At 47.5% G+C, this 13,629-nt stretch overlaps 1 protein-coding gene across 1 annotated transcript in view; it reads left to right on the top strand.

Annotated features, from left to right (window-relative positions):
• The window catches only part of YWHAQ (tyrosine 3-monooxygenase/tryptophan 5-monooxygenase activation protein theta), a 39,063-nt gene that overhangs the window by 23,823 nt on the left and 1,611 nt on the right, over nt 1-13,629 (top strand). Inside the window, exons 3-5 of the mRNA XM_074991253.1 lie at nt 8,389-8,512; nt 12,060-12,223; nt 12,641-12,736. Coding sequence (XP_074847354.1) covers nt 8,389-8,512; nt 12,060-12,223; nt 12,641-12,736 — 384 coding nt within the window. The remainder of the gene's footprint in view (nt 1-8,388; nt 8,513-12,059; nt 12,224-12,640; nt 12,737-13,629) is intronic.

Below are 13,629 nucleotides of genomic sequence, written 5' to 3'. Positions count from 1 at the left end.
GTTGTCTGTAGGAGAGAACAGGCATGTCACCCAGGGCCTTCTGGAGTGTAGCATCCTGATTAAGAATAGGTTGTAGGTCTTTAATAATTCGTTGCAGTGGTCTGAGTTGGGGGCTGTAAGTGATGACCAGTGGTGTTCTGTTCTTGGCATTATCGCTCCTCTGTTGAAAGAGAATCTGACGAATTGACAATATTCAAATTCGGAACATTAACACATGGTTTGAATCGGGATGGGAACTTCCTTGGTCACTATAGGGGCTTGTCTGCATACTTAACTCAATCTAATTCTTGATCTTCCCCCCCACCCCTCCACTCACTCTGATTTGCTCACCTTGATTATCTTTTTCTGATTTGTCCTCCTTGCTTACTGTTTTTGGTTCTCTGTGTCTTAAATATTGAGTCTGTTCTGGTCTGGCTATGGTCTGAAGAAGTGGGTCTGTCCCATGAAAGCTCACCTAATAAACTATTTTGCTAGTCTTTAAAGTGCTACTGGACTGCTTTTTTTTTGTTTTTTTTTTTTTTTTTTAAAGGTGGTTCCTGTGTCTGTGTTGAAGATTTACACAGTCTTCTCCAGGCTCAGACGTATATGTTCATATCTTAAGGTTATATTTATAAAAAGACTCTAAAATTGTTTCTGAGATATAAGATTTTGTTTGAATCGGATGTTGTGATGAAGTGGGGGGAGTACATGTGTGAGTCAGGCTGGATGTCTGAGGCAAGCAGCAGCTCCCAGTGGCTAAGGATGACCCTGGGGCTACAACTGGCAGGTAACACCTCTGCCCTGAACAAAGAGGAGGGAGGAGCTGAGCTGGTTTTTGAATCGGGGGCGGCAGTTAGAGGCTAGAGGAAGAGAGAGCTGGAAGGCAGCCAGCCGGGAGGAGGGGGAAAGCTACACCCCAGAGGGGCACCCCTTGGGGTCTTCTCCCCAGGACAGGTTGGAAGGACTGTCTCTGACTGCTGTACTGTCGCTTCTGTGAGAAACTGGGTCTCTGTTGCCTAATAAACCTCCTGTTGTACCTGCTGAGTGAGTGTCACTCCTGCCAGTGGACGGGGTGCAGTGCAGGGGAAACCCCTGAACCCCATCACACTGGTTTCAGAAGTGGGATGCACTGCACCCACTGATGAGCTCCCAGCAGTGGCTGACTGAGCGCAAGAGAAGGAAGCAACCTCACAAGAGCCAGAGGTGGAACAGAGCAATTCCTGCAGCTGCTGCTGATGAGTGGATACCCCGGGAGACAGCGGGGAGATGGATTATACCCGACTCCTAAAGGCAGAGTTAGTGGGGCTGTGCAGAGAGAGGAGCCTGACCGTGGGGAAGGCGACCAAGGCCCAGCTAATTGACCGATCTAGGGGGGCAGAGCCTGCCCTGGCAGAAGGTGGCCGGTCAGCCTCCGGAAGCGTTTCGGATTCTCTGACAGGAGCAGGGGCTCTATGCCGTCAGACAGACATGGTGGCCGCCAGGTCGCGCTTAGCTAGCGGTGGTCCATTGCGGGCAGAGTCCCCCACTGCAAAGCTGCGACGGCTGGAGCTCGAGGTGAGATTAAAGGAACTGGAAGCCCAAGAACGGCAGAGGGAGCACGAGCACCAGGAACGGGAAAGAAAGCATGAGCACGAGCGCCAGCTACAAGAGAGACAGCGGGAGGAGAGAGAGCGAGAGCGGGAGGAGAGAGAGCGAGAGCGGGAGCATGAGCGGGCCATGGCAGAGGCGAGACACCAAGAGGCCCCAGCTGCGGTAAGCGGGGAGAGGGCCAAACGGCTTGGGGTGGCCAGTCACTTGGAGATGTGTGTGCTGGCCCAGTGTCAGGACCCAGGGGACATGGACGAGTTCCTTACCGCCTTTGAGTGAGCCTGTGAGTTGCATGAGGTTCCCCCAGATGAGTGGCTGCGGCACCTCACCCCCCTTGCTGGGCCAGAAGGCCGCAGTGGTGCTCAGCCAGCTGGAGGGGCTGCAGCCTGGGGACTATGAACGGTTCAAACAGGCCCTGCTGCATAAGTTCGGGCTGACTCCGGAGATGTACAAGAAGAAGTTCCAGGAGGCGCAGAAGAGGCCAGAGAAAACCTATGTAGATACAACCGCCCGCCTGAGGCAATACTACCGGAAGTGGGCGTTCGGAATGGAAGTCCAGTCTGTAGAGGACCTGATCGAGCTGGCGGTCCTGGAGCGATTCTACGAGATGTGCTCACCTGACCTGAGGGTGTGGCTCGTGGACCGGAAGGAAGCCAGGGGATTCACACAATGCAGGAAAACTGGCAAATGACTTCACAAACAGCCGGGCCAGGTTTGAAAGTGAGCCCCACAAAGAGAGGGAGTCCCGGAGAGAGAGGGAGTTCCGGAGGGAGAGGGAGTCCCGGAGAGACCAAGAATCTGAGAGAGACCGGTTCCTGACCGTACGACAGAGGGGACCACCTCTTGGGCGAGCCCGGGAAAGAGAGGCCAGCCACGCACCCCCCAGGGAGCCAAGCAGAGCCTGGAGGGAGCAGCTGGCCCGAGGGACACAACAAGACCCGGGCTGTTATCGCTGTGGGTGAAAGGGGCATAGAGCAGCCCAGTGCCCCAAGGTCCCAGACAGGTTGAGCAAGCCGGGAGGTCATGGAGTCAACTGGGTGGAGTCCCAGAAGCCAGAGGGGCTGGCGGCCAAGGCAGGTGGTGCTGACAGTGGGCACTCGGATTGGGCTGAGTCCGCCCTACAGACCAGCTCCTCAGGGGGACCAAATGCTCAGAGGTCAGTTTACAGAGTGGGGGCGGCACTACCTCTGTGGAGCAAGCGTCTCAAACACCTCAAGGTAGACGGGGAAAAAGGTCACGGGGTTCTGGGACACAGGCGCTGACGTGACGCTGGCCCGACCCGGGGTGGTGGCACCGGGCTGCATGATACCCAATTCCCACCTGACGATAACAGGAATTAATGGGACCCCTTTCAAGGTGCCCATGGCGAGGGTGCACCTGAAATGGGGCAAGAAGGAAGGCCCCAAGGAAGTGGGCGTGCACAGCCATTTGCCGGTAGATGTACTGATGGGGGCTGACCTGGAGAACTGGCCGGGTGAACACCCTCATGCCCTGGTCCTGACCCGTAGCCAAAGAAAACGAGGGGTGTGTTCCCCAGATTCAGGGTACAGGCCCAGCCAAAGTCACAGGAGCCACAGGGGCCAACCCTGAGAGAAAGGGGGCCCCCAAAAACCAGATCTCACAGGCCAGGGGTGCTGGAGCCAGGCAGGGATGGGGAAGTAGCATCCGCCCCTGCCCCAGCCGAAGAATTCCAGGCGGAGCAGCAGAGAGACCCCTCCTTGCAGAAGCTGAGGGAACTGGCCAGTCTCAGCCCATCTCCACAGCTGGGGGAGGGCTGCAGGGAGAGATTCCTGTGGGAAAAGGGATTCCTGTACCGGGAATGGGCTCCCAGATGCAAAGTGGAGCCATGGAAGGTACAGAGGCAACTGGTGGTTCCCCAAAAGTACCGGTGCAGGTTGCTGTACTTAGCCCATGATGTCCCGCTCGCAGCACACCAGGGGATCCACCGCACCAGGAGAAGGTTGTTACAGAACTTTTTTTGGCCTGGGATCTTTGCAGCTGTCAGTCTGTATTGCCTGTCCTGCGATCCCTGCCAGAGGGCGGGAAAGACCCGGGACAAGGGGAAAGCTGCCCTGAGGCCACTGCCCATCATAGAGGAGCCTTTTCAAAAAGTCTCTGTAGACATAGTGGGACCCTTCAGCAAGGCAACGCGTTCAGGGAAGAAATATATTTTGGTAGTGGTAGATTTTGCCACGCGATACCCAGAAGCTATGGCCTTGACCTCTGTCGACGCTGACACCGTGGCGGATGCACTGCTGTCCATTTTCAGCAGAGTGGGGTTCCCCAAGGAGGTCCTCACAGATCAGGGGTCCAACTTCATGTCGGCCCTATTGCAAAGCTTATGGGACAAGTGTGGGGTCCGGCACACCTGGGCCACAGCCTACCACCCACAGACCAATGGGCTGGTGGAGAGGTTCAATGGAACTCTGAAGCAGATGCTGAGAACCTTCATGAATCAATACCCCCATGACTGGGACAAGTACTTACCCCACCTGCTGTTTGCATACAGGGAGGTGCCCCAGGAATCCACGGGGTTCTCCCCATTTGAGCTGCTATACAGAAGGAGGGTACGGGAACCCTTGGACTTGCTCAGAGAAGAGTGGGAGGGGACAGCCTCCCCTGAAGGGGAATCAGTGGTACAGTATGTACTGACCTTCCGGGAAAAACTCACCGAGCTCATGGGCCTGGCCAGGGAGAACCTCTCCATGGCCCAAAGGAAGCAAAAGGTCTGGTATAACCGTAACGCCAGGGCCCAAGCCTATGCCACTGGGGACCAAGTGATGGTCCTTGTACCTGTGCAGCGAAACAAGCTGCAAGCGGCCTGGGATGGGCCCTTCAAGGTCGTCAAACAGCTAGATGACGTGAATTATGTGGTGGAACTGTCAGACCCGGTGGCTGTGGGCCCGGTTTATCATGTGAACATGATGAAACCTTACTGGGACAGGGAGAACTTGGTGCTGGCCGTGTGCAGGCACTGGGAGGGGCAAGGGGATGATCCCTTGGTGGATTTACTCACAAGGACTGGAGCCAGCTCCTTGCTGGAGTCTATTCCCCTCTCAGACCAGCTGACCCCTGCCCAGCAGACGGAGATCAAGGAGGTGCTGCATTCGCACCAACAGCTGTTCTCTGACAGACCCGGACGCACTGACCTAGCTATCCACCGAATAGAAACAGGCACCCACACCCCTATCAAGTGTGTGCCATTCAGAGGCACAGGGAAGACGGCTCAGGACATAGAGCGGGAGGTTGAAGACATGCTGGCTCTAGGGGTGATCCAACCCTCGTCTAGCCCCTGGGCCTCTCCCGTGGTGTTAGTCCCTAAAAAAGATAGGTCTGTTCGGTTTTGTGTGGACTATCGCAAGCTTAATGCCATCACTGTATTGGACGCCTACCCCATACCCAGGCCTGATGACCTTTTAGACAAGCTGGGGGGGAGCCCGTTACCTCACCACCGTAGACCTCACCAAGGGGTACTGGCAAGTGCCATTAGACCAAGATGCCCGGCTCAAGTCGGCTTTCATCACCCCTGTGGGGCTCTACGAGTTCCTGGTCCTGCCCTTTGGCCTCAAGGGGGCACCTGCTACCTTCCAGTGTCTGGTGGACCAGCTACTGAAAGGGATGGAGAGCTTTGCCCTGGCTTACATGGACGACATTTGCATCTTCAGCCAGACGTGGGAAGACCATGTGTCCCAAGTCAAGCAGGTGCTGGACCAACTCCAAAAGGCTGGTCTAACTACCAAGGTAGGGAAGTGCAAGGTGGGAATGGCTGAGGTGACCTACCTGGGCCACAAGGTGGGCAGCAGCTGCTTCAAGCCAGAGCCAGCTAAAGTGGAAGCTGTCAAAGATTGGCCAACACCCCAGACTAAGAAACAGGTCCAGGCCTTCATTGGGATGGCAGGGTACTACCGGAGATTTGTGCCCCACTTTAGCTCCATCGCAGCCCCCCTCACGGAGCTGTGTAAAAAGGGAAAGCCTAACAAGGTGGTCTGGACCGAGCAGTGCCAAGAGGCCCTCTGCGCGCTGAAGGAGGCTCTGGTCAGGGCCCCAGTGCTGGCAAATCCAGACTTCAACAAACCCTTCCTGGTGTTTACCGATGCCTCAGACGTGGGGCTGGGGGTGGTGCTAATGCAGGTGAATGGCAAAGGGGAGAAACACCCCATTGTGTACTTGAGTAAGAAGCTGCTGCCCCGGAAGCAGAACTATGCAGCTATAGAGAAGGAATGTCTGGCCATAGTGTGGGCATTGGGGAAGCTGCAGCCGTACCTGTTTAGACGGCGTTTCACCGTGTACACTGATCACTCACCCCTGACCTGGCTGCATCACATGAAAGGGGCCAACGCCAAGCTCCTGCGGTGGAGTCTGCTCCTGCAGGACTACGACATGGAGGTGGTCCATGTGAAGGGGAACAACAACACCATAGCCGATGCCCTGTCACGCAGGGAGGGCCCCGAACTTCCCCAGGTCACTGGCTAAGTGACCCCGCTCAGTTCGGTCTGGAAGGGGGGAGAGATGTGATGAACTGGGGAGAGTGCATGTGTGAGTCAGGCTGGATGTCTGAGGCAAGCAGCAGCTCCCAGTGGCTAAGGATGACCCTGGGGCTACAACTGGCAGGTAACACCTCTGCCCTGAACAAAGAGGAGGGAGGAGCTGAGCTGGTTTTTGAATCGGGGGCGGCAGTTAGAGGCTAGAGGAAGAGAGAGCTGGAAGGCAGCCAGCCGGGAGGAGGGGGAAAGCTACACCCCAGAGGGGCACCCCTTGGGATCTTCTCCCCAGGACGGGTTGGAAGGACTGTCTCTGACTGCTGTACTGTCGCTTCTGTGAGAAACTGGGTCTCTGTTGCCTAATAAACCTCCTGTTGTACCTGCTGAGTGAGTGTCACTCCTGCCAGTGGACGGGGTGCAGTGCAGGGAAAACCCCTAAACCCCATCACAGATGTCATGCTTGCTGACTAGCTATAACATTGGCAGACAAGTGTATTATACCCTAAAGGTTGATTTGTAATTGAGTAATGACTGTCACTTAAGAAAACAGTAAATAAAATCCCATTCACAAGTTTTGTCCATAAAGTAGAAAATAAAAATTACTTCTTTTCCAAGTGGTTTGAATTTGTGACTTTTTTTTCCCCGTCTCAGACTAATTATCAGTTGAAGTTACTTTCTGTTCAAATATGTGGATTCTTCCTTAGTGAATAAGCATATGCTTTTTTTCCCCCCCACTAGAGTTAATTTCAGAAAGCAGAACTACACAAAATGACATTAAACAAATTAAAAGATACCGTGCCAAAAGTAAAATACCTGCAAGTTGTATGGAAAATTTTCAGACACACCATAAGAGAAGCCCAACTTAAATGTATACGCCAAATTAAAAAAAAAAAGAGTAAGAGAACCAAAAAAGTAATACCACAGCTTAACAACCAAGTAAAAGACGCAGTGAAAGATTAAAAAAAGGCATAATTTTAAAAAAGGAAGTTTAAATCCTAGTGAGGAATATAGGATTGTAAACTCTGCCAAATTAAGTGGAAAAACATAAGGAAAGTCAAAAGGAGTTTGAAGAACAGCTAGCTAAAAATTCAAAAACTAATACCAAAATGTTCTTAAGTACCTCAGAAGCAGGAAGCCTGCTAAACAACCAGTGGGGCCACTAGACAGTCGAGATGCTGAAGGAGTATTCAAAGATGGCAAGGTCATTGCAGAGAAATTAAGTTATTTGCTTTGGTCTTAATGGTTAAGGATGTTAAGAAGATTTCCAAACATGAACTGTTCTTTTTACGTGATAAATCTGAGGAATTATCTCAGATGGAGTTGTCATTAGAGGAGCCATAACCACTTGGAGTCATTATGTGGAGTCAAAGATCTTGCAGTCTTGTGGATAGTTCTATGACGATATCTACTCAGTAGGCTCCAGCAATAATTTAAAAAGGGATAGAAAATAAAACATTTTATTCCTCTATTCAAATCCCTGATATGCCCACCTCTGCATACATATGTGGTTGCCTCATCTCAAAGGTGTGTTGGCATTGGAAAAGGTTTAGAAAATGGCAACAAAAATGATTAGGAGTTTGGGGTGGCTGCCATATGAAGAGATTAGAAAGACCTGGGACTTTTTAGCTTAGAAGAGAGGAGACTTAGAGCGGGTATGACAGGTATGGAGAAAGTGAATAAGGAAAAGTTATTTACTTGTTCCCATAACGTAAGAACTAGTGGTCACCAAATGAAATAAATAGGTAGGTTTAAAACAAAGCAAGATTTTCATACAGCACACAGTCAACCTGTGGAAACTCCTTGCCAGAGAATGTTGTGAAGACCAAGACTTTAACAGGGTTCCAAAAAAGAACTAGATACATTCATGTAGGTTAGCTCAATCAATACTTATCAGTTTGCGTAGGTAAAAATGGTGTCACTCAATGATTACCCATTCTGTTCACTCTCTCTGGGGCATCTGGCATTGACCACTGTCAGAAGACAGAATACTGGGTTAGATGACCTTTGGTGTGACTCAGTATTGTCATCCTTATGTTCTACATTTGCCCTTTTTCTAACTTACAATCACTTTCTCAGCAAATTGGAGAATTTAAAATGTTCTAGGCTTTTTAGTGTTCATTACTGTGTAAGTAGACTGATTTGCTAAGTGAATATATACATGTGTCTAAAAAATTAAAGAATTGTGAGTATATTGTAGATTTTATTCTTTGGGCTGCATCTTAGTATATATGGAATGTGCCTCAGGTGGTACGTGACTAGGATTGTTTTACCTAAACCAGTATTTGAAGGACATTTCATTGCAATGCAGGCAACATGTTAATGTCTTCTATTTCTGTTCTAGGAACTGCTGGACAAATTTTTAATAGCTAATGCAACTAATCCAGAGAGCAAGGTATTCTACCTGAAGATGAAGGGAGACTACTTCCGATACCTTGCTGAAGTTGCATGTGGAGATGACAGAAAACGTAAGCGTACTGTGTTCAGTCATATTTGAATGGTTAACATTTTGGGTTGGGGTGAGGGGTGTGAGGAAAGAAGAGAGAGACCACTTAGTGCATACACCACTAAGTTTAACTCGTATGCCGCCCATAAAATGCGTTTTGGTCAGATATCTCTTAGTGCTAGTTTTCAAAGTTTCAGTTGACTTTTACTGGAACTGAAGTGTTCTGCAGTGAAAGACTTCATTATATGGTGGATTGGAATTTAATGTAGTCTCTTGCCCCACTTCCTCCCTTGTGTATGACTATTGAAGAAGCGCTTATTTGAAACTTTCAAAATATTGTTCAGGTGAAATACTTCCTAATGGCTTAAGAGATACGTGGCTTTTTGTTCTTTCCCCAGGGTAAATAGAGTAAGAATTAGGGAAAGAGGAAACTGTCTAAAACTGTGTCTGTTCTCTCCAGCAATGTTGACACTATCAACTGTATGTAACTTTAATTGAGTAAAACTTAACTTTCAAACCGTGATGGAGTCAGATGAGGCACTGTACACAAAGGCATCTATGTACGTATAGCTGTGTATCTTAGGGGGTGTGAAAATTTTCCATCAACCTAGTTACTCTGTCTCAGGGAGGTGGATTACCTGTTGCAGTGGGAGTAGATAATGTTCATGCTGAAGTGCAACAGTGTAGATGTAGCTTAGATAAGACAATAAATGTAAATTAATTTACTACCTAGATGGACAAAATGAGACTCAAGTAATAGTAATCCAGTACCATATTAAGAAGAGAATTCATGGCATGCTCCAGTTTTAAGCTGTCTGATGCTGTTAGCAACAGTACACGCTTGTGATTCTCGTCTGTGTACTTCAGCTGACCCTCAAGGAACATAGTCCTGCAGAAACCTTAGCCACTAGGACTTACTGCAGAAGTGGTCAGTTGTCACTTGATGCTCTGCATTCTGACACTGATGTCAGTCAACACTGTTCTGTGGACCATAGAAAATTGTTCACCATAACAGTTATAAAGTAGATGTTCAGAAGGCGCATTGGAACCAGTAAGAACTTTCTGTAAGGTACTCAAAGGTCACAGCAAATACAGTATAAAAACTATAGGGCAGGTATTAAGAATTTGTGATAACATCACACAGTTCAAACCAAAAGGTAGCCCAGGAGTTCTGCTGCAATAGAGAAGGGCATTTGCCAGTCCCTGAGTAGCTGACCTTTCAAGATACCTGGCTGGCCATTCAACAAAATGGGTTGCTGATAGGATGTCAAGAACTTAGAGGTGAATCCATTTAAACTGGATGTGAGGGAGGTGCACAGGGTTTATTTTCACTTACGTAAAGGCCTTACGCTTTTTATGGGTATGCAAAGAGATATCAAAATGAGTGCAAATGGAAAATGGTATAAAGCGGTCTTAATGTAAAGGAGAGAATCTAAAACATTGAAAGTTTTTGGCCCTGACAGGACTAACACAAAGTCAGAGCAGTACCAGAGGAGCAAGGCAAACCTTTGTATAAGGCTATGGCTGAACGTAATCAAGCTAAGAACACTGTCTTTGTTCAGCTTCTATTATGATAATCTTGCCTACATTTTAATCTCCCGTACTCCTTATAACTCTAAAGGTTTGTCTAAATACTGAGGTTGTACTGACTTAAACTTGGCATTAAACCCAATTTTATAAACTGACGAAAAGGCCTTTGCGGTATTAAAATTCCCTGGTGTTTTCTGTAATAAGACCCTGTTTTTCAGAGGCTTATAACTTTAACAGTTTAGGTTGTTTCTGTTAGACCTCTTCCCGAGGCTAAATTTTGTTCAGAACTTTTCAGCCAAAAAGGTTCCACCATTTCTGGAAACCCTAATGTGAGAGAAATCTAATGACTTCCCCTGAAAAGCTTTTGAGTATGCTTGAAATTTGGCAGGAGGTGTCTGTCCATTATATTGTCCTTTTTCCATTCCTGTGACTATCTACCCAAATTTTGGTAAGTCATATAAGCTTTTGAGAAATTGTGCTTCCCCCATGTTCAATATGGACTTCTTAATTTTTAACAGTTTCTTTACTACTGAGTACTCTACAGTCCAGGGCTGGACAATACTTTTTCTGTTAACTGCAACTCCTAGCCAGCCTGGATTCATGCACTTCAAATGAGACCATTTGAGATTCTCTCTCTCAGCCTCTCAGTGGCCCCCAATAGACCCAGGCAACATGGCAGAGGAATCTGCCTAATTATAGTGCAGATGAGAGAGGGGTGGCATGGAGAAGTAGACTGGGACCAGAAAATTGGGGTTAGAGGTTGCCAGGAATTGGGGGTGAAAATGGGAACTTGTAGAACAAATATACAGACAGGTCAGGGTGGAAAACCTAGAGTGGGAGACAATTGAGAAGCTTGAAGAATAGACTAGGACTGATGAGGCAAAAAAATTGGGATAAGGAGCCTGGTGTGTGGAAGAGAAAAATGAGGAACACACAGTTAGTGACTACCTGTGAAGTTAGTTTTAAGTGATTTGACTGCCATCATAGAAGCTATGTGGCCATGGCAGAGAGAATCCAAATTTCCAGAGTGATATTAAACATTCTTGACCATGTAACAGAGAGGAAGCCGTGCTATAGTCTATACACCTATCAAAACAAAAAGCAGTCAAGTAGCACTTTAAAGACTAGCAAAATAGTTTATTAGGTGAATTTTCGTGGGACAGATCCACTTCAGAAGAAGTGGATCTGTCCCACGAAAGCTCACCTAATAAAGTGCTACTTGACTGCTTTTTGTTTTGATTCTTGACCGTGAAAACCACCCTCCCCTTCCCTTTTACAATCATTTGCCTCAAAGAAGGAGTGCTATAGACCAGTGTTCTCAACCTTTTTCTTTCTGAGAACTCCCTACCACCCTCCCAACATGCTTTAAAAAATACCCCATGGCCCACTTGTGTCACAGCAGCTGTCTTTCTGCAGAGCCAGCATTAAGGGGTAAAAAGCATGGGGTCCTGTGAAGCTAAGCTGCTTGAGTTTCAGCTTGAGGCCCAGGTAGTGAGCTTGGGGTAATAGGGCTTTGGCTTTCTGCTGTAGTTTAATGCCAGACCTGCTTGGCAGACCCCCTCGAAGCCTCCTCATGGATCCGGCCTTGGACTGCTGATGGAAAACTGCTGCTATAGACACAAGTTTCCATTACGTAACAATCCCAGTGCATCAGTAGAGCAGCTCCATTCTAGTCATTGAAATGAGACAGAGTGTCCTTTGGAAAATCATGTAATTAAAGATCCATGCACATAAGAGGGCTGAATAAAAGTTCAGTGGTCCACCTTAGTTCTGGGATTTTTGTGTCGTTTACTTTGCAATCTTAACCTTTTTTGTTTGAGTAACATCTGTTTAGTTTGAGCCTATAATGTTTGTACACAGCTTGTACCATTTTAAAGGTCATGCTGTTCATTAAGTCAGTGCAACTGTTTTCTTCAGCGTAAATCATGGGAGGCTAAGCATTTCTTTAAGGAAGTATTTCAGGCTACGCTGTGGTACTGGCTGCCCTCTTCTCTGTATCATCCCTTTTTTAATGTTGAAATGTTCCTGTTTCTCAACAGAAACAATAGAAAATTCACAGGCAGCTTATCAGGAGGCATTTGACATCAGCAAGAAGGAGATGCAACCAACACATCCAATTCGTTTGGGCTTAGCTCTTAACTTTTCTGTATTTTACTATGAGATCCTCAACAACCCTGAGCTTGCATGCACGCTGGCTAAGACAGTAAGTTGATATATCTTTTTTGGAAGTGGGTAATTCTAGTTAATGGAAGTTAATGTGAATAATGCACATTTATCAGTCTGTCATGTACAATGAAATCCAGTTTGGTTTTAATGCATTTGATTTCCAGGTGCCTACTGTCAAGTGACCTAAAAAGAATACTGTCCACTTTAGTTTACAATTATTGTATTAATAAATACTGTAAACATGTAAGATATGTTCCCATTTGGGCAATGCAAATCAATGATTGTTTTCACTTTCTTCAGTGTTGCATGCTTACTTATTAAAGCTGTCTTCATGGGAATAGGTTGAAATTAATTTTGACTTGTCACTTTAATATACAGTCATAGTAACACAAATATATGGATATTCATGATCAGCACTTCAATGTAAATATGAAAAATAACTTAATTATTCTAGGCTTTTGATGAGGCTATCGCAGAACTTGATACACTGAATGAAGACTCATACAAAGACAGTACACTCATCATGCAGTTGCTTAGAGACAACCTAACAGTAAGTTGCCCTTTTCTGCTAATTGGTCCAGTAGCTCTAACTGTGTACTGGCTATACATTGACCTCATTCATGTGTTAAAGCCAAAGCATGGTTTTTAACACTGAGCATTTGGGTATTTAGGTCTGTTATGTTCTGTATTGAAGAGTTATTATCATAAGTAGGTTCAATTTTAATTTAAACTGTGGTGTGAAAAATTAATTGGACTAATCTATGGCAGCTTTAGGCTTGGTTAGTTCTAATATAATAGCATGAGTTAGTCAATTTCCATATAGCTAAATATGATTTACTTTCATAATAAGACCAGCATGTTGACTTGATTTAGCACAGCAGTAATTAGGATTAGGGGCCACTGACCCACAGAAAAATCCACTGGGAGCCATGCATATGCAAAACAAAAAAAAGAAAAACCTTAACTAGTGCTGCCCCCGACTGAAAAACAAAACAGGCACCCCTCTCAGTCCTCTCTCACCAGACCCAAGTGTGGGGGGGGGGACTAATACATTTTGTGGGACCCTCTAGAATCTGGGATGGGGTCAAAAATGAGGTTCATTATGGGCAGGGGACTGTCCCAAAGTAGGCTTAGAGTATGGGGTCTGGGCGAAAGGGAGGGTGCAAGAACAGGCTAGGGATTGGGTGGCAGAGGGTGCAGGAGTGGGCTGGGGGTGTGGGAGGAAGGATTGAGGGGTGAGGTCTGGATGGGAGGGGCAGGAGCAGGGTGGGGAGTTGGGATGGAAGGGTGCAGGAAGGGGGTGGGAGGTTTAGGCAACCTGTGGGGGGTGCTTAACCTGTGCAGTGCCGTGGGCCCCACATGGCGCTGCATTTCCCCATTTTTAGGCACCATCCTCTGTTTCTCTGGTTGGCCAGATAAAGCTTCCAGGCAGCACTGCCCCTC

Source organism: Carettochelys insculpta, chromosome 3 (assembly GCF_033958435.1).
Source record: "Carettochelys insculpta isolate YL-2023 chromosome 3, ASM3395843v1, whole genome shotgun sequence".
NCBI classification, from domain to species: Eukaryota; Metazoa; Chordata; order Testudines; family Carettochelyidae; genus Carettochelys; species Carettochelys insculpta.
Note: the sequence above shows the minus strand (reverse complement) of the source record. Positions and strands in the feature narration are given on the sequence as shown.